The sequence below is a fragment of the Arvicola amphibius genome, chromosome 15, assembly GCF_903992535.2.
Source record: "Arvicola amphibius chromosome 15, mArvAmp1.2, whole genome shotgun sequence".
Classification (NCBI taxonomy): domain Eukaryota; kingdom Metazoa; phylum Chordata; class Mammalia; order Rodentia; family Cricetidae; genus Arvicola; species Arvicola amphibius.
This window is the reverse complement of record NC_052061.1, coordinates 4,078,452-4,098,944: the sequence shown is the minus strand read 5'-3', so window position 1 is coordinate 4,098,944 and position 20,493 is coordinate 4,078,452. Positions and strand designations below refer to the sequence as shown.

At 38.1% G+C, this 20,493-nt stretch overlaps 1 protein-coding gene and 1 non-coding gene across 9 annotated transcripts in view; both read right to left on the bottom strand.

Annotated features, from left to right (window-relative positions):
* Positions 1-20,493, bottom strand: part of Cnot1 (CCR4-NOT transcription complex subunit 1) — a 78,464-nt gene that overhangs the window by 32,931 nt on the left and 25,040 nt on the right. For 7 of the 8 annotated variants that reach the window (XM_038312263.2, XM_038312260.1, XM_038312262.1 and 4 more), the window contains exons 5-18: positions 19,784-19,852; positions 19,639-19,693; positions 18,303-18,506; positions 16,783-16,951; positions 15,373-15,499; positions 15,119-15,229; positions 9,331-9,501; positions 8,618-8,745; positions 7,330-7,570; positions 5,962-6,081; positions 5,087-5,209; positions 4,610-4,761; positions 2,202-2,352; positions 891-1,092 (exon numbers count right to left, since the gene is read on the bottom strand). In XM_038312263.2, coding sequence (XP_038168191.1) covers positions 891-1,092; positions 2,202-2,352; positions 4,610-4,761; positions 5,087-5,209; positions 5,962-6,081; positions 7,330-7,570; positions 8,618-8,745; positions 9,331-9,501; positions 15,119-15,229; positions 15,373-15,499; positions 16,783-16,951; positions 18,303-18,506; positions 19,639-19,693; positions 19,784-19,852 — 2,023 coding nt within the window. The remainder of the gene's footprint in view (positions 1-890; positions 1,093-2,201; positions 2,353-4,609; positions 4,762-5,086; positions 5,210-5,961; positions 6,082-7,329; positions 7,571-8,617; positions 8,746-9,330; positions 9,502-15,118; positions 15,230-15,372; positions 15,500-16,782; positions 16,952-18,302; positions 18,507-19,638; positions 19,694-19,783; positions 19,853-20,493) is intronic. The other variant, XM_038312268.1, reaches the window with a different exon arrangement.
* Positions 1,796-1,930, bottom strand: LOC119802363. Its single transcript, XR_005283382.1, has one exon. It is a non-coding gene; the product is annotated as a small nucleolar RNA SNORA50 (small nucleolar RNA).

The window sequence follows — 20,493 nt, the reverse complement described above, 5'->3', positions numbered from 1 at the left end:
CACAGGCCACACCATTTACAATAATAATAAGTGTGTACGTTTAAAGCATTCTCTCTCAAAAAACATATACAAACTCAAGACTACAATGATTAAAATTAAAGAATTTCACAGAACCATTTCACAGCTAGCTAGATTTCTCTAATTATTGCCCTGAACTCTAATGCCAAAACTAAGCAAAGAACAAGTAAAACCACCAAGTTTAACAGTTACATCTTTGCTAGGACCAGTGGTTTTATTTTAAGTAAATGAATCATCAGGTCTAGAACCATCCAGCAGCAGTAATTACATCATTTATTCATGACACATCACTCCTTCAGTTTTGATGTCCTAACTTACAGCCTGCACAAGAGAAATAACTATGTATAAGGAGAAAAATAAAAACTTTACTTCAATGTAAAATTACAAATCAGTAATACTGAGAAGGAATTTAAAAGATACACCAGTATTTAAAAGATACACCAGTATTTTCTATGTAGATATAATACAAATATGGCAGAACAAAAGTCTGAATTTGTTATGTACAGTCTTTTCTACCTCTGTGATTCTTAAGGCTGAATTCAAACCATTACCATGTGACTGGTCCACTACTAAATCCCTAGCACCAATAAAATCACATTAAAATGTAACAAGTAACTAAGTGAGCACCATGGTACATGTACTATCATTTGGTAACAAAAAAGTCTTCTCATACTAGCTCAACAGAATTTACTACCGTAAAATTGTAACAGTATGTTTCCTTCTCCCCAACTCGAGATGTTGACATAAAGCGTTCACATTTTTGCTTAAAGTATACCCTTCTTTTCCCAGTCACTCCAAACCTTCTAGCACTCACTAACGAGGGCATAACTAAAACTGAACAAAGAATTCCACCATACCCAACTTTCCCTTACCTGGAAGTTGTGATGAAAGTCCTCCGATACCACTGAATGCTGTTGTTTGATTTGGGGTTGAAAGAGGTGGAAATGCTTTTGCTGGTGACTGAGGGGTACTGAACGCAGAACCCAAATTTGGAGGAAAACCTTGCATACTCTGCGTGTGAGGAGCAGCTGAACCACCTATACTAAGAGATGCCATTCCACCAAGAGGGTCAATCTAAAGAAAAAGATAACCATGTATTACAAATGTTTTGAGGAAAGGCAGAAATGGCACAAATGTAGTTAATTCTTAGTAATACCTCTTTATACTCTTAAGCATGGTAACACCCACACAATTATAATAAACCATACCAAGTCTGCTAGTCATTTTTCATACTAGATAAGTATGGGTTTAAAGAGTTAAGCCCTGCCATAAAGTACCAGAGCCACAGGAGGAGACTATAAAACTTACAAGGCAACTGTCCTCCCTATTGTTTGACTAATTTACTTTTATTAATAGCATTGGCCAGATATTACATTATTAAATCAAATCTAATTTCAACCTGTTGTTTCACTTACAACACAATAAAAGTATTAGAAATTATCTTTCCGTTTAAAAACATTATCAGAATTTATAATTTTTAAGGTCAAAAAACATCACCTCTGATTTTTAAAAGAAGCAACAAAACCAAGATGTAGGATTCAGAGACTGTTTTTTAAAAAATCTAGTAAGTACACTCCAAGTATCTTAGTTGTGGCACCACTTCACACGTTCATGAGTATGGGAAATGACAAGCAAGTATCTCTCTAAAGTAGACACTGAAGAGTCACTAAGTGCCTTTCCTTCCTTAAACCCCAATCTGTCACTCAGTGCATCTGAAACAGAAGTGGAATATGTTGCTCCCAAAGAGAATGGGGTGGACGATGTCAGGGAGTAACTTAAATGTACCTTGTTTTTAAAAGAGCAGTTCAGTTGAGAGCTGAAGAGCCCAGTTATAACAAGTCGTTATGCTCTAGTACTGTTGCTTGGCCCGTGAAGCTACAAACAAGACACATCAGATTCAAAGGCAGTGCTTATTTTCTCAAGAGTGTAATTCTAACTTTAAAAAGAAACCCTCTTCATTTACCTAAATAAATGGTTTTATATCTTTCCTCTCAGTTATGTTCTATTTGATTATTAAAGTCTACTCTCAGTTATAATGCCTATGGAAGAATCGCCTTTAAAATACACTACACATGCAGCTATCTAAAGTATAATAAATTCAAGTTGCTACTGAAGATGCAGAAGTTTGTGGTCTATTCTGAGCCTATGAACAAATAAAGACAAGAACTGTAGCATTTAGTTACCTGAACAGGAGAAATGGCATCTAAGCTGCTAGCACTAGGAGGTCGACCTTTTGACATGACTCCAGGTGGTGGCTGTCTGGCCTTATTCATTACATTACTGCAATTGGCTACCATGGTGAGGATGGTCTCTGATAACTCCTGAGAAACACTCCTACAAGGAGAAGAAAAATGTAATAGATGCTTGTCATTTCTAAAGATATCAATCTGATCATCAAATAAGATATTCTGGAATAATGGCTACAACTGTACCTCACCCCTTGCATCTGCTATTTACCACCAGAATTTTCTGAACCCTGAGTTATCTTTAAAACTTTTGGTAAACCGGGCGGTGGTGGCGCACGCCTTTAATCCCAGCACTCGGGAGGCAGAGGCAGACGGATCTCAGTGAGTTTGAGACCAGCCTGGTCTACAAGAGCTAGCTCCAGGACAGGCTCTAAAGCTGCAGAGAAACCCTGTCTCCAAAAAAACAAAAAACAAAAAACAAAAAAAAAAAAACAACTTTTGGTAAAAACTGTACTTGAACAAAGACATGTTTTATTAGTAGAATGAGAATTAGAGAATAGGAGCAGCACACAAAGTGGCACATGCCAATAATCTCAGCCATCAGGATGCGCAAACAGAAATACTGCTTAAATCTGGGAGTTTAGGACTAGCCCAGCTTGTTTCTTTAAAACGACAGCAATAATAAACACCAGTACTCAGAAAACTTAGGAAGCACTTATCAGTTCAATGAACTCAACAGTTCTAGACAAATACAGCAACAACTACAAAAAAAAAAACCCGACATAAAATTTCTGTTAAATACTAGTGAACATAACTCAACAGCATGCTGAACACACATACACACACACACACACAGAGAGAGAGAGAGAGAGAGAGAAAGAGAGAGAGAGAAAGAGAGAGAGAGAATTATTATGTGAGATTTTAATAGTAATAAGATACAAGGTCTGACCTCCAAAATCTAACATAAGATCACATACCAAAAGAATAAAAAGAAAAAAGAAAATTCACATGATAATCTTAGCAAATAGCACAAAGTACTTTGACAAAACCCTTTCACAATAACCACCCCACTCAAAACAGAACTGGAAGCTTGGCTAACAACTGTAATCACCAGACTCAGGAGGCTGAGGCAAGGTTACTTTAGTGGTTAAAGTCCAACCTTGTGAATGAGTTCAAGGCCAGTCTGTGCAACATAGTGAGACTTATCTCAAATGACAAAGAGAAGAAAAAAATCCAGGGAATTCAACTTGAAAAAGGAAACCTATGAAAACCCACAGGTGTCAACATGGTAAAGTACTTAACACTTTGCCCAAAATCGAAACGAGGCAATGCTCCATTCCCATTATATAAGACAAGAGTAGGAAGTAAAAAAATATCCAGATTAGAAAATCAGAAAGTCAGTCAGCTAGTGGTGGCAGGAGACAGAGACAGGCAGATGTTCTGTAAGTTCAAAGCCAGCCTGGTCTGTATAGTGAGCTCCAGAACAGCAGGGCTACATAAAGAAACCCTATTTCAAAAAATAAATAAATGAATGAATGAATACAAGAAAATCAGAAAGTCGCCTATATTTGTACTTATAGATAACACACTTTCATAAAATACCCAGCAATAAATTTAACAAGGGGGCTAAGTGAGATGGCACCTGCTACCAAGCCAAGCCCAATGGCTGAGTTTGATCCACAGAACTACACGGTGGGAGGAAAGGACTGACTCCATAAACTGTTCTCTGACCTCCACCCCTTTGCACACGGGTGCACTTACACAATGAGATGTACACACACAAGACAAACTTTTAATGAAATTGTTTTAATCAGCAAAAAAGGACAAGTTTTGTATACTGAAAATACCATAGAACAAAATAGTTAAAGAACTATAATACATAGACATCCCAGTTCCTAGAAGTCTGAATTTTATTAGGATGGCAATTTACCTATGAAACTATTTTCTACAAAATCTTATATCATTTGTTTTAAGAGGCCTACAAGGCCTGATTATGAGCTGAAGATGAAACACACTCATTGTGAACCCAGAGCTCCCTTGCAATCTGCAATATACAGAAATTCAAGAAAATTCAAAAAGAAAATTAGAAGGCTCTTAATTACTCAATTTCAACATATACTAAAAGGATGGTCTAAGGCAGTATGACATAGCAATAAGGAGTCATATATGTATTTCAAGACAGAATTAAGAATCCATTAAAACAAAACACAACTTTTTTTGAGAAGACAAGCTAAGAAATTATATTTTCATTCAGCAGTGTTGCTAACACATACTGTTAATTCTGTAGCAACTTGGGACTAAAAACCAACAGATTTCCTCTTCCTTTTATTCCTGACTGTTGGAATTATGGGCATGTACCACCCCAAGCCGGGCACAATAGTCATTTCCAACTATATTCTTCTTACCCTGCACAAGCCTGTAGACAAGCCAACATTGTTGCTAGAGTTTCAGCAGGAAGTTGAGCACTTTTCGGTTGATCTTTCTCTGGGGCAAGTCCACCCAAAATAGAAGGGCACCTTCTCTTTAAAAAAGTCATGCATGCCTGAATAAAAGGCTCCTAAAAAAAAAAAAGAAAAGAAAAAAGAAAATGCTTCAGTGTATTTTACATTTAGCTTAAATACTTTCAAACTGAAGAACTAAATAATGTAACTAAGATCTACAATAAATGACAGTAAAATAAGATTTTAGATGTATCTTAAAAGGGGCCTTCTTGGGAAAGGGATGTGGCTCAGAGGTAAAGCAATGGCCTAGCATGCACCAGGTCCTGTGTTAAACATCTTTTCCTTTTTTTTTTTTTTTGTTTGTTTGAAAAAAAATCTATTTCTTTAGACATTTTAGCCACCAAATTTTTAAAGAATGAGCAATTCCTGCTTACTGCTTACCCCATGTTCTCTTATTTTATCTGTTAGCCACTTGTCAAGTTTGAGGTATTCACGACGTGAAGCAAGTGCAGCAAGGTCAATAACAAAGGCAAATGGAGTGCCATTTAGCAGCATTGACAAGGCCTAAAGCAGAACATTTACAAAGTCAAGTAATAACCATTGCTTTGTACTATTTTCTACTTCCTGTTTTTAATACATGAATCTACTAAAAAAAAAAATCTATTTCCTTCATCAGTTTTTTTTTTTGGAAGGATGTACTCTATTTAGAATCAAGGCCCCTTTTTAAAGATCAACTCATGACCACTAACTACTTGGTTCTTTTTCAATTAACAATATCAAGAGCGAAGTAAGAAAGTAAATAATGACCCTTTCCCATTTTCTTATCATCTACATGCAAGTTTAACATAACCTAAGCACCAATTACATCACTTTTTATAATAACACAGGATAAAAGATGATTGGCAGAAGATTCTAACAAATTTGCTAGGACTGAAATAATTCTGCTTTCTACAAAATTTTAACTCACCGATTACTCATGACTGAAGCTCAATCATCACTTCCTTTAAAACAGTCTTGCAAGGCTGGTTACACAGCTTTATGGTAGTTTGCCTACCTATCTAATCCCTGATTAAGTCAATTCTGAACACCACGAAGATAAAGAAAGAAACCAGCCTTTATCTGAGTCACACCAACCAAAAATAAACACTGTGCTTATCTAAAACTATTCTTTTCGTTGCCTTTCAATGTACAAAGCAAAATTCTAAATCTTAATTCAAATATGCTAGTTACATGTATAATATTCCTAACACATGTACATTATATTAAAATATATTAATCATTAGTAAATAGCTGCTGTTGTATTCCTCTGAAGTCACCTTCAAGTCCTGGGCCACGTCAAGTATTCGAGACAATTTGGCCTGATCATATTGTTCCCCTCTCATGTACCATTCTGCCATTGCATGCATTATAAGTTGGCGAATTGATGGAGACTGTCCCTTAAAAAAAAAAAAGAGGGGAAAGTTAAATGGCAACCCTGCCAGCCATTTGATAAGGATTATTACAAATGCCTAGCTAATTTTCCATGTTCTACTTTAAAAATATCACTACAGAGGTTCAGCTCAGGCTTAAGCACTATGTAATTACAGTAACATTCTTTACACTTTCCCAAACCTAGTCAACTAGCGTGCATGTGTGCGTGGGGGGAGTGTAAGAGCATAAGGAGATAGTTACTTGGCAAGTATAGTCTATAAATTTTGGGGTTAAGGGATAGAGAAATAGGTAAAAGTGCTTGCTTTGTAAGCATGAGGACGCAAGTTCGGATCCCAGGAATTGCATGACTATAACCCTGCAATGTAAAGTAGAAACAGGAAGCTTGCTGGGCTTGCTAGCTACCAGCAGAGCTCTAGGTTGAAGGGAGAGAAAGACAAAGTAGGATAGGAGAGTCTAACTCTGAATGCATGCAAAAATACACACATACCACAATCACACCAAAAGCAGACAGATAAAAATAATACCATTAAAGCTATCTTTGGGGTGAAGAATACAGCTAAACTGCTAAAGTGCTTCCTTAGCACAATCAAAGCCCTGGGTTTAATTTCTAACACCACAGAAGCCAGGGATCCTAAGTTGAAAGTTATCTTGTTACATAGTGATTTCCAGTTGAACTGCCTGGGACACATTTAACTCTTGACTCAAAAAAAATAAATAAAAATAAAACAACCAAAAGACTCATTTGTGACTTTTCTAATTGATTGTTGACAGCAACATCAGGAGCTTTTGTTTTCATAGCAAGCATGTAAGTTCTTCACCGAGGAAATGTGAAATGTGTCACAGCATGTATCAAGTTTTATGGATGCTGAATTTGAAAATCTAATACCCTTGCTCTCTGGTACTTTTATAAAACTGACAATAGGATCCTAAAAAATAAAACCTGCTTGATGACAATAAATCTTTCTAACGGAACACAGAGATTTGTTATTCTCATGTGATGTTTAAATTTATTAATATATGAATTTTGCCTGCATGCCTGGTGGTATCAGAGGTCAGAAAAAGACTTTTGGCTTCCCCAGAACTGGAGTCACGGTCACAGATGGTTGTAAGCAGCCATGTGGATGCTGGGACCTGCATCTGCAAGAGCAGCACTCTTTATCTGCTAAGTCATCACTCCAGACTTGAAACACCGAGGTTTTTAAAGGATGGCAAAAAATGCAATGGAGAACTGATAAGCAAATTAGTTGTCTTACCTGCCCATGCCATGCATAGTGCAAAATAATGGCAGAGTTAGGATGGTTTCCAAGGAAAATTGGCATCAAAGTAGAGATGAGTTCATGGCGTAAGGTGTGCCAGGAGGTGTTGATCTGTAGTAAGGCCAATACCAGCATGTCCGGACAGTGTTTGATAGGGAAGCTGAAGAGTTGTTTCACTTGCTCATATTGCCCAACCTCTGCAAGCCTCAGCAGAGATTCAATCAAATCTAAGCTTTTCCTAATGAGAATGAAAGAAAAAAGATGCTTAGCAATCAATGAAAATATTTTTTTAAAAAAAAAATGCTTTTTTTCTTGGGTGCTAGGCACAGAAATCATGTCCTTATAAGCACTTTACCACCGAGTCATATCTCTAGCCTTCAAATTCACTCCAAATTAAGATATCAGCTATAGAATAAAACTACATTTATCACAGTCCTTCCATGCCTTGGTATTAGAGAATATTCTTAAGAGACTGCTATAGATTTTAAAAACTGCTCACATGCTGCTGGGGTTATAGAGAAGAAAGCACTTGCCCAGAATGTTTTAAAGCCCTTCATTTCATGAACATTGTATGTGCTGGAGGGAGGGGAACCTGCGGCTATGCCTACAGATTAATTAAAAAAGAAATGCACATCAACAATTCATGATTGATTTGCTTAATAATAAAACCTCATTACCAAGAATTTTATGACTGGGATGAAAAGGCAAATGTGATTTTATAATAGTTAAAGTGCATAAAACTAAGTAGAATATGGTTGGCTTTAATCTTATCTAAAAATCTAACTCTACATTTAGTCCTTGAAGAAAAGGATAAGGTTATAAATAACATGGAATGGCCTAAAATGAGTTTATACAGAATGCGGCTGGCATTCTGTCCCCAAAATGCTAAAAAGACACTTTTTGGGCCAATTATACCTAAATATAGAAAATTTATCAGATCTCACAAAAACAAAAATTTAACTAGGGACAATGTAATAAAGAAGAAGTTTTATTCATCGACATTCTCTTTTAAAAATTTTTATTAAATCACCTCATTAAAAATAAAAATTTTCAGGCTGGAGAGATGGCTCAGAGGTTTAAGAGGACTAGTTGCTCTTTCAGAGGTCAATCCCCAGTACCCACATGGTGGGTGACTCACAACCATCTATAGTGAGATTGAGGCCCTCCTATGGAATGCAGGCAGAATACGTAATAAATAAAAATAAAATTCCCTTTAAGTACATTAACAGTATTATATTGCTTGGTCATTAAGAGCTTTGTATTTCTAGAGTTCGGGAGTATTCACCATGTGGCAATTTCTCGATTGTCATCCTCTGGTGGCGCTTTCAAAATGTCAGTAGCAACAGTATGACAGGGGTAGTCAGCAAAGCAAAAGACCTCTGGGTTTATCAGGGAATGCTGGATGAAGGAGAGCTGCAACAAAACGACAAAGACCTTATTTTCATAAAAAATTAGGAATGCTACAAATATATGAGCCACTTATACGAGGCTAATCAAGGTTGTTAGATAATTAAAGTTAAAAAAAAAAAAAACCAAAAGAAACACTTGCCCTTCATGAACAAGATAAGTCAGAAGGGGGCAAGTCAAAAGATGGTCTAGAGATAAATACATTCAAACTGGAAGAGCTTGACTGCTGCACCTCAGAGAACTCTGATCAGTTATAAAACTGTGAAAACAGGGCCGGGCGGCGGTGGCGCACGCCTTTAATCCCAGCACTCGGGAGGCAGAGGCAGGCGGATCTCTGTGAGTTCGAGACCAGCCTGGTCTACAAGAGCTAGTTCCAGGACAGGCTCCAAAGCCACAGAGAAACCTTGTCTCGAAAAACCAAAAAAAAAAAAAAAAAAAAAAAAACTGTGAAAACAGAAATATAACCTGATGGCAAACAACAATTTCCTTAGCTAACCAAAATAAATTAACTAGAATATTACAACCAATGGATAAACTGGCCTAATAAAAGAAGTAATTATTATTTCTTCACTACCTAAGCATCATTCTTACCTGGCCTTCTGCATGTTTCCAAGGCCTATAAATGAAATCCACTGGAAACACTTCCATGCCCAGGCCCCTCTGAATACCATAAACCACGTTATGAAGCCCTTTGCTGTCACGAATTTGAAATCCAGGATGGTCCAGTTCATAAGTTACTTCCTTGAAATTCAAACTCGGGTTCTAAAAAGATGAAAACATTTCAAAATTAAAGACACAAATATGGGCAAAGACAAAAATATCTGAAAATCTAGGTATTCTATTTAACATATTCACAAATACCAAAGTTTTTTAGCAGTTTCAACAAGCATCTATCTTAACAAGGTTTTTTTCATTTTGTTTTAATTTTTTCCAGATTGGGTCTTACTTTGTAAAAGTTTCAACCCTGGCCAGCCTAGAATTTACTATACTTCAGGCTGGCCTTGAACTAAAGAGAAATCAGCCTGAAGTGTTGGAACTAAAGGTGGATACAACCACAGCCCGTTCCTTATAAGGTTTGAATGAATAGACATGAAAAAACCTAGGTATAACAGTTTAATATTAATGATGCAGTATCTGCATCTAAATTAAAATATAATGAAAAAGTAAACACCACAGACACATTTCTTGTAAGGCTGCTAATTTCTCAAGGATAGCCTTCCTGCATTATGGATACCACTGCATTATGCATGTATTTGAAATTCAGTGTTAAGCCGGGCGGTGGTGGCGCACGGCTTTAATCCCAGCAGAGGCAGAGGCAGGCGGATCTCTGTGAGTTCGAGACTAGCCTGGTCTACAAGAACTAGCTCCAGGACAGGCTCTAAAGCTGCAGAGAAACCCTGTCTCGAACCCCCCCCCAAAAAGAAATTCAGTGTTATTACAAGTCTACATGAATAAAAATAAACAAGATATTAAGAATGACCTGGGAAGCTGGGCATTGGTGGTGCAAGCCTTTAATTCCAGCACTCAAGTGAAATCTGTGAGTTCCAGGCCACCCTGGTCTACAAGAGCGAGTTCCAGGACAGGCTCCAAAGCTACAAAGAAACCCTGTCTTAAAAATAAAAAGAAAAACAAAACAAAAAGAAATGGGTATGGCCCGGGGGGGCGGGGGGTGGCTCATGCCTTTAATCCTAGCACTTGGGAGGCAGAGGCAGGCAGATCTCTATGAGTCTGAGGCCAGCCTGGTCTACAAGAGCTAGTTCTAAGGACAGGCTCTAGAAACTACAGGGAAACCCTGTCTCAAAAAAATCCCCGCCCCCCCAAAAGAGCTGGGTATGGCAGCACATGTTTACATTTACATTCTCAGTCTTCAGTAGGCTAACCCAAGAAGACCAGGAGTTTCTATTCAGCCTGTGCTACACAGTGAGACCAGACCCTGTCTCAAAAATAATACCCCTTAAAAAAGTCAACGCTATAATGCACTGAAATATATTTATTTGTGGAGCTGGAGGTTCAATCTAGGGCTTCCTTTATGTTAGGTATGTATTCTATCACTTATTTTTACCAATCCTATTAAAGTTCTTTTAAAAGTTTTAAGATTTTTGTTTTCTGTGTATTTCGTTTGGCTGTATGTGTATATACTTTGTTTATGTACATGTGTATATCCAGTTCCCATCAAGGTCAGAAGAGGGCATCAGATACTCTTGAACTGGAGTTACAGACAGTTGTGAGCCATTACATGAATGCTGAAAACCAAATGCAGGTCCTCCAAAAAAGCAGCAAGTGCTCTTAACCTCTAAGCCATCTCTCCTGCTCCCTTTTAAAATAAAACAGCCTCCATATATGCCCTTTATAATGTGGGATTTCCCCTCTCTATTCTGTGAATGTTTTATTACCATTGGTTAATAAAGAAGCTCCTCTGGCCTATCGCAGGGCAGAATGGAGTCAGGCAGTAAATCCAAGCAGAGATAGAGGAGGAAAGAAGGCAGAGGCCATGTAGCCGCCCAAGAAGCAAGAGGTAACAAACCACGAACCTCATGGTAAAATATAAAATAATACAAATGGGTTAATTTAAGATGTAAGAGTTAGTTAATAAGAAGTCTGAGCTAAAAAGCCAAACAGTGCTGTAATTAATATAGTTTCTGTGTGATTATTCAGGTCTGGGTAGCCAGGAAATAAGAGTCCTCTCCATTTACATCTTTAGGAAGTCTTAACAAGCCAGGTGAGCCTGGTGTGCTGGTGTTCATCTGTATAATCCCAACACTCTGGAGGCAAAAGCAAGCCACCACTCTCACTTCTTTATAGGACCAGCCTGGTCTTTATAAGAAGTTCCAGGCTAGCCAGTGCTACACATTGAGAAACCCTGTCTTTTCATTAAAAAGGAAACAACAAAAACATACTGTAATAATAAATAATACACTTATAACCTGGGCCTTTTCAGTTAAATTCCCAGTCCCTTGAGCTACACTGTTTTTTGCCTTTTCTTTGCAGTGCTAATGATCCAACCAGGTGCCTTGCTTCTCTTATACAAGTGCTCTACCACTAACCTATACCACAGGGATACTTTTTTTTCACACTGCAATTTTACTATGTTTAGGTAAACAAATACAGCTCATTGTATCACAGCTATCTACCACACTCAGGACAGTAACATACTGCACATTAGTTGGTGTAAGAGGACAAGTATTCAGTAGTGGACTACTCCTCCTAGATTAGTGTTAATATACACTATTCTGATTGCACAGTTACAAATTATTACAAAATTATTACAAAATATTCTCAGAATAGTCCTTGTTTAGCATCATAGCTGTACTGCTAAGAAATGTAACAAAGGTTCAGGTAGGAGGAATTCAAGTTTCAGGCCATTATGGGCAAAGTAAAAGTTTTAAAAAATAAAAAGCAACAACAAAATACCGTATAAGACACCATCTCAAAAACAAAGAAAGTAAGAAACAAGTAATAAAACCCAACAAGGAAGTAGAACAGTGGTTCTCACCAGTGGGTTGTGAGTCCTTGGGGAAAGGGGGTCAAGCGTCCCTTTCACAGGAGTTGCCTAAGACCATTGGTAAACAGGTATTTGCATTATGATACAATAACAAAATACAGTTATGAAGTAGCACTGAAGACAGTTTCACAGTTGAAAGTCACCACAACATGAAGAACTGTATTAAAGGATAGAATCATTAGGAAGGTTGAAAAAAAAAAAAAAATCACTGGACTAAAATATCTCAGTTGCAAATTAAAATTCTAAGTACGGGATGCTTCTGTACACTGTAAATATGTATTGTTCCCATTGGGTAATAATAAAAGCTGTTTGACCAATAGGTAGGACAGGGTTAGGCAAAACAATCAAAGAACTCAGAGAAATGGTGGAGTCTAGAGAGACTCAAGTAGCTAGCTGCACAACAAACAACAAGCCAGCAGACCAGTAAAAGCCAGTCAAGTGACAATACACAGGTTAATTTAAATGTAAGAGCTAGTTAGTAATAAGCTTGAACTATAGGCCAAACAGTCTGCAATTAAGTTTCTGTGTGACTATTTGGGACTATGCAGTGGGGTCACAAAAAAATCTTCCTCCACTTACAAGTTATGCCTAGAACTCGTATTTGAAAAAGAACAAAGCTGGGCATGACTTTAAACCCAGCACTTCAAAGGCAGGTGGACCCTGTCGGAAACAACACAAAGCATAACACATCTGTAATCTCAGTGCTGAGGAAACAGTCCCTAGAGTACAATGACCCGGTAACCTAGCCAACTTGATGAACTCCAGGTACAACTAGAGACCATCTCAAAAAAAAAAATATGGGGAAAGGCAAGGAAAATGGCTCAGGAGGTAAGCCATTTGGGACCTGAGTTTGAAACCCCAGAACCAATGATGTTACAATGTAGGCACTACTGTAATCCCACTGCTCCTCCAGCAAAAGGAAAAGCATAGTTAAAAGAATTCCTAGAAATACGAGCTAACCAGACTGGAATAGGCAATAGCAAAACACAAAATTCTGAGACTCTGCTTCAGACAAGATGAAAAGCAACATAGAATAGCAGGTTGTCTTTTGAATTTCATGTACAAATCACACACACACACACACACACACACAGGTGAAGAGTGATTTAGGAAGACAAACCCTGGCTACCAAACTGACACCCACATACCTATCAACATGCAAAACCCAAGACATTGGCTTTGATCCCTGAAGCTATTAGAAAATAAATAAAGCAAAACCCATTAATTCTGTTAATAGTGAAGTTATGAGAGAACACAAGGGTTCTCTGCAACTAGGTCTTGGTAGTAAGTTGTAAACATATGTCTAACATGCATTGAGGTCTTAGACTCAATTTCAAGGACCCACCGAAAAGTCTATTCAGATCTTGCCAGGGTTGGTGGTACATATCTGTGGTTCCACCACTCAGGAGGTAGAGGATTTGAGTTCAATGCCATCCTGTGCTACACAGCACCAAAATAGAGGATTTTGGTTTGTTTTTTCCTGCTGTGCTGAGACTGAACACAGCAGTCAACATGCTAGACAAGCATTTTACCATTGAGCCACATTTCCATTTCATGTAAGAAGCTATAAAAACTACTACTATCTGGTTCAGTTTTTTCAAGGTAGTCTTGACAAAAATGACATAGCTGGCTTGCCTGGAATTTGAAAAGTAGATGAGGTAGGCTTCCACCTATATAATAATATTCCTGCCTTTGTCTCACAGGCATGCATCACCACTCCAAGACTAAGTAGTTTTAAAATTACTTTTATTTTATGTGCATTGCTGTTTTGCCTGTATGTGTTTGTGGGAGGGGGTCAGATACCATGGAACTGGAGTCAAAACCTGGATCCTCTGCAAGAGCAGGCAGTAAGCACAACTGCTGAGCCTTCTCTCCAGACCTGTAATTCTTATATTTTTTCTTTGACATTTTATCAAGATATTACATTTGAATTTACTATTCTCCGGGTGTATAAATTTTATAAATTATCTTAAGTCATAACCAGCTTGGCCTTATGTTTTACTTAAGCACGCCATATTTCATCCAGGTGTTTTCTTTATATGGAGGGTCAATTTGTTTCTGAATAAACAAAAAATAAAGATCAATGTGTAATAAAGATATATTTTAGCTGTACATAGCAAAATCAGGTCTGTCTTCTCAACAACTCTTCAGTTATTACTTTGCAACTTGACCAAAGAATACACTTAACAATTCACCACTTTGCCAGGCAGTAGTGTGCAAGCCTTTAATCCCAGCATTTGGGAGGCAGAGGCAGGTGGATCTCTGTGAGTTTGAGGCCAGCATAGTCTACAAATCAAGTTCCAGGACAGCCAGAGCTGCTACACAGAGAAATCCTGTCTTGAAAAAAAAAAAAAAAAAAATCAAATCCAAATTCACCATTTTAGCTCAGAACTGTAAAACAGGAAAGACAAAAGATGATTTACTTGTTCAGTCTCAAGAACCCTGAGTTCAATATCTAGCCCCTCCAAATAAACTGGACATGATAGCATGCATCAGTAAACACAGGATGGGTTAGGGGTGGGCACAACACAACAATAGAGGGTCTATAGATTCAGTGAGCTACTCTTTCAAAGTAAGATGAAAGCTGACAGAGGAAGAAGGCACCCAAGGCCACCCTCTGCCCCCCACACACATGCACGTACACACAACGGGTAAGTGACAATTCCTAATGGAGGGGCAGAGGCTTGAATTTCATTATGAACTGTTTAATGTATAGATTTATCATGAATGCCTCATTCTGTTTTGAACCAATAAGTGGAGATATTACAAAACATTGCTGGTCTTATTCAGTTGGCCACAGAACTTATAAAACAAACAGCAAAAATCTTGAGTACATAATGTTAATATGAATACAATGCCTGGATCACATGTACTCACCAGTTCTTTAAGAACATCAATCAAAACCTCTACATTCCACGTGTGTGCCTGTGCGCCTTCACTTTTATCTTTCCCGTCACTCCAGATCCCACTGCCAGGAGCAGAGATGCTCTGCAAAAGTAAAACCACAATTAAGCAAATCCAACTAACAGATGTTTTCATCTCATGTTGAGATCAGTCAATCATACTGTAATTCAATAAACAGAATAGAACAAAATTTTAAATCTTTTGGTATAACAGTTAAGACAACAAACCTGTAATGGAATACCGTCTGTTAATCCTGAATGAGTTCGAGCCATCATTCCCAAAACCCTGGCAACCTGGGCAGCTGTGACCTCCCGAACACCAAACTGCATGATTATATTGCGACATTCTTCAATACTGAAACAAAAATAATACTTTAAAAAAAATGCTTACTTCCATCTCATACGCCAAAACTAAAAAATAAATGAGCTGTAGTATGAAATACTTAACTATAGGGAAATTAATGTTTTGTGTTACTTTTATGCAACTAGAAACAAAAATCACTAGCTTAAAAAAGTTATCCCTAGTAGGGCAGTAGTGGCACAACGCCTTTAATCCCAGGACCCAGGAGGTAGAGGTAGGTGATCTCTGAATTCAAGGCTAGTCTGGTCTAGAATGAGTTCCAGGACTACCAGCAATACACAGAGGAAACTGTCTTGAAAACTAAAAGTTTTTTAAATTAAAAAAAATATGATGTTGGATTCCCACTGTATGCTGTGAATGTTTTATTACCATTGGTTAATGAATGAAGCTGTTTTGGCCAATGGCTTAGCAGAGCAAACCCAGTTGGGAAATCCAAACTGAGATATAGAGAGAAAGTAGGCAGAGTCAAAGGGATGCCATGTAGCTGTAGAAGGAAATACATCAGCCAGAACCTTTCCTGGTAAGCCACAGCATCGTGGTGATACAGATTAATAAAAACGGGTTAATTCAAGATGTAAGAGGTAGCAAGAAATATGCCTGGCAGAACAGTTTTGTAATTAATATAATTTCTGTGAGATTATTCAGGTCTGGGTTGCCGGAAAACGAGCGAGCAATTTCCGCTTACAATAGTACTTTCAATTCTTAGTATAAATCAGCTTCATTTTTTAAATTATACTGTGTAAAATTAAACATGTGTATGAGTGTGTGTGTGTGTGTGTGCGCGCGCGTGTGTGTCATTTGTTCAGACACCAGAGGACAACTTGGATGGAATCTGTTCTCTCCTTCCATCAAATCCTTCCAGAGACTGAAATCAGGCCATCAAGCTCAGCAACACCAGCTGAGCTCTCTTACCAGTACCAAAAGCAAGCTAATCACACCCTCAAAGGTGAATCTGATTAATATTTAAACCTTGAAAATGTATCCTATCCTCTTCATGTTGCTTCTAGAAGTTTAATTCAAAATAGCAAAGTGAGTGCATATGCTAAAATATCACTTACTGAACTAAAAATTTGGTTCCTAAAGGAACTGGTAGGGATGATTAAGTCACAAGCTCAAGCCCTAGAATATTTATAGCTGAAAACAACACACCAGACTAGTGTGTATAAGATTAAAATTCAGAAGCAACAATCCTGACGCACATGGCAACAATTTTGTATACTTCTTTTCAATAATCATGCTTAATAACAACTACAATTTTGTCATGTCTTCCTACCAACCTTGCACAAAAGCCATAGCCTACTTCTTGCATGAAATCAGCCAGAGAGCTCTCCATCATGGTTTTAGCTACCCCTCCAGAGTCAGGCAAGATCCTGTCCATTAGAATGTCCCGTTTTTCAGGGTATAAAAGTGGTGCAAGCACCACAGGACAACGTTCTTGGGGAAAATCTGAAAAAAGAAATGGAGTAAGACAACAGTATAAACAACTTTCAACTTTCAGTATAAACAACTGAAAGACAACAACCTAGAGAGTAAAGATGCAGCACATTAAGAGTTGCCTAGCAGCCAGGCAATGGTGGCGCACGCCTTTAATCCCAGTACTTGGGGGCAAAGGCAGGCGGATGTCTGTGAGTTCAAGGCCAGTCTGGTCCACAGAAAGCTTCAGGACAACCAAGACTGTTTCACAGAAAAACCCTGTCTCGAAAAACAAAAGACAAAAAAGAGGAGTCTTATAGCATGCCTGAGGCCCTGGGTTCAATGCCCAGCAACATATAAAGGTACATCTCTCCTGTTATAGATCTAAAATCCCTTCAAACCCAATTCTTCTGCAAACTCATATTCAAAATCAAGTAGTTTTATGGCTGGGTGTGGTCATGCACATATTTAATCCCAGTTAAGTGTGCTGGAAGACAGCCAGGACAACATAAAATGACTGGTATAAAATAAAATTAAATTTTCCCAAGGTATGATCTCAATACAAGCCTAGATTTTGAATTCTTTGGGATCACAAAACAACTGTTCATGTGTATACTTTTTTTAACTTTTTATGTACAGATTCCAGCACATGTCTATCAATTCAGACTAAATGCTAAATTTTATAGCAAAATTCCCATATAAGGGGCAGAATTCATTACAGAAGAACAAAAAAGAATGCACTAGAAACAAAGTTTTTGTGACTGAAAGTTGATGCAGCTTAAACTACACAAACAACAAGAAGTAAAGAAGAGTCACATTTCTCTTTTATGAAGATAAGAGGATGGGGATTTATTTATTGACCTTGAAAGCAAATTATTAAGTAAATATAAGTATTATCAAAAATGGCCAACCTAGTTGGACGTAGGGTCAAATACTTCTGATCCCGGCACTCAAGAGGCAGAGGCAGGCAGATCTCTTGAGTTCCAAGCCAGCCTGGCCTACAAAGTGAGTTCCAGGACAGCCAGGGCTACACAAAAAAAGCCCGTGTTCGAAGGAAAAAAAAGGCCAACCTTTCAAATTAATGACAGCTAGATACCATAACGTACCCTAGTTTCCTTCCCTAGAGTGGGAAAAGGCTGCAGAGAAATATGCCTCATCTTAGCTGTGACCGAACTTATATTTAAAAAAAAAAAATCACAGATGAAATTAGGTTCACTTTATACTTACTCTTTCAAAAGTTCTATTACAATTTTTATACTTAAAAATGATATTATAGTCGTTTGTTATAAAAGACTAAAAATAAGAACAGGAAATCATCTTCACTTATATTCCAACATGCTTTTTTATTACAGTTTGTGACCACCTGTGATAGGCTATGACTTACCTCTGCGCAGTGTCTTAAGAAAAGCGTCTATTTGCTCCTGTCCAACTCCAAAGGCTCCCTTCTGCCCAAAGAGGAGATGGGAGAGTAGGAGATGTAGGACCTCTATTGCTATATCTTGGAAGCCACCTTCTTGATTTCCACTGACGTCTGCGTCTATGTAAGAACGCAGAAGATCTGGAAGCTTCTGTTTTATAAACTGGGCAGCTAAAAGTCAAATAAGCCAAGTTACTATTACACCATAATAGGAATAAATAAATAAATGAAGTGTTCGTGCGATCACCCCGTGTTCATCACCACACATTTTTCCTCTCGTGCTGTCACACAGCTCTGTCTGAGAGGTATACTCAGACAATGGCTGCTGAAAGGAAGAAAATGTTCACAAGATGAAGGTTCTGGTCAGGTGTGGTGGTGCACACCTCTAATCCCAGCAGGCAGGTGGAGCTCTGTAAGTTTGAGGCCAGCCTGGTCTATAGAGTGAGTTCTAGTACAGTCAGGGCTATTATACAGAGAAACCTTGTCTCAACCACGCCCCCCCCCCCCCCCCCCCCCCCCCCCCCGCCGAAAGATGAAAAGTTCTGAAATTAGTTTTACAATGATGTGAACGCAACTAATACTGCAGAATTCTATGTTAAAAAGCCAGGGGTGGTGCCAGGTATGGTGGTGCATGCCTTCAAACCCAACATTCATGAGGCAGAGACAGGTGATCAGCCTGGTCTACACCCAGGTAGTTACAGGACAGCAGAGCTCCAGGCATCATAGCACACGGCTGCAATCTCAGCACTTAGGAACTTTGTGAGTTTGAGGCCATCCTGGGCTATACAAGCACAAGTTTGTCTTAAAAACAAGGGGACTGAAAGATGGCTCAGTGGTTAAAAGCACTGGATATTCTTGTAGAGGACCCAGGTTCAATTCCCATGACCTCCATGGGCACCAGATATGCAGGCAAAGCATTGATGTAAACAAAACAAATAAAAATCTTATAGTTAAAAAAACAAAAACAAGAGCTGGAGAGAGAACAGTTGAAAGCACTTGTTACTCTTGCAGAGGACCCAGGTTTAGTCCCCACCATGCATGTTGCATCTCACAATGAGGTCTGACACTTTTTTCTGGCCTCCTCAAGCACCAGATATACATGATCCACTTACACACACGTAAAACACTCATACATGCATAAATATAAATTTAAAACAATAAAAAACTACTTAACACTGGGGGGAAGCTCAGAGGTAGCGATTTTGTCTACTATGTCCAAAACCTGGATTTGATCCTAATATCAAATTAGTATGAATTTAAAAAGCACCCAAGAAAACCTTATACTCAGTATAAAATAACTTACCAAAACCCCTGAGATCTGAACTAGAAGAATTCAAAAGGGCAAGACCAAAGATTACCTGAAACAAGAAGGAGTGTATTATTAACAAGAGTCAAATGGCTTTTAACTTTCATTTCTGCCTACATCTCTTTCCTCAAAAAACACTTACCTCTTGTACTTTACTTAACTTGAGAACTTTACTCAGCTGGGCAAATAAATGGGGTGCAGGCTTTAGACTCTGAAACATAAAATTTTTTTAAGATTTAACTTTTTAAAAGAAGGATGTAATTTAACCAAGTTTTAAAAGTATTAATTCATCCAATCATGGTGCAATATACACATGACATAATAAGCAACACACTATATTCTAGAGCTGTAGCCCGACAAACTTAAACCTTTGAGTCATCTGGTTTAGTAAGATTCCATTTGCTACCAAGCATCTATCTTGATTCTCTCAGAAAAGTTACAAAAGTCAATCCTTCAAATTTTAAGATATGGCACTGTTTGTTTTTGTTTGTTTGTTTTTAAGTGCAGATGTGGTAGCTCACACCTTTAATCCCAATACTCCTAAACCACAGTAGGTGGCTCAATGTGAGTTCAAAGCAGCCTAGTCTACACAGTGACTTCCAGGACAGCTAAGGCTACACAGAGACCAGGTCTTGAAAGGACAAAGCAAAATGAACACCAAAACCCCGGAAGTAAAGATATGGAGTCATTTTAAATAACTCAGTATTGTTGCATATTCAAACTGGTGTGGTGCTTCATGTCTACAACAGCCCAGCGCGCTAAAAGATTGAGACAGAAGAATGACCAGAAGAATTACACATACACAGAAAGACCCTGCCACAAAAATGAAGGGAGAGATATATATTATCACAA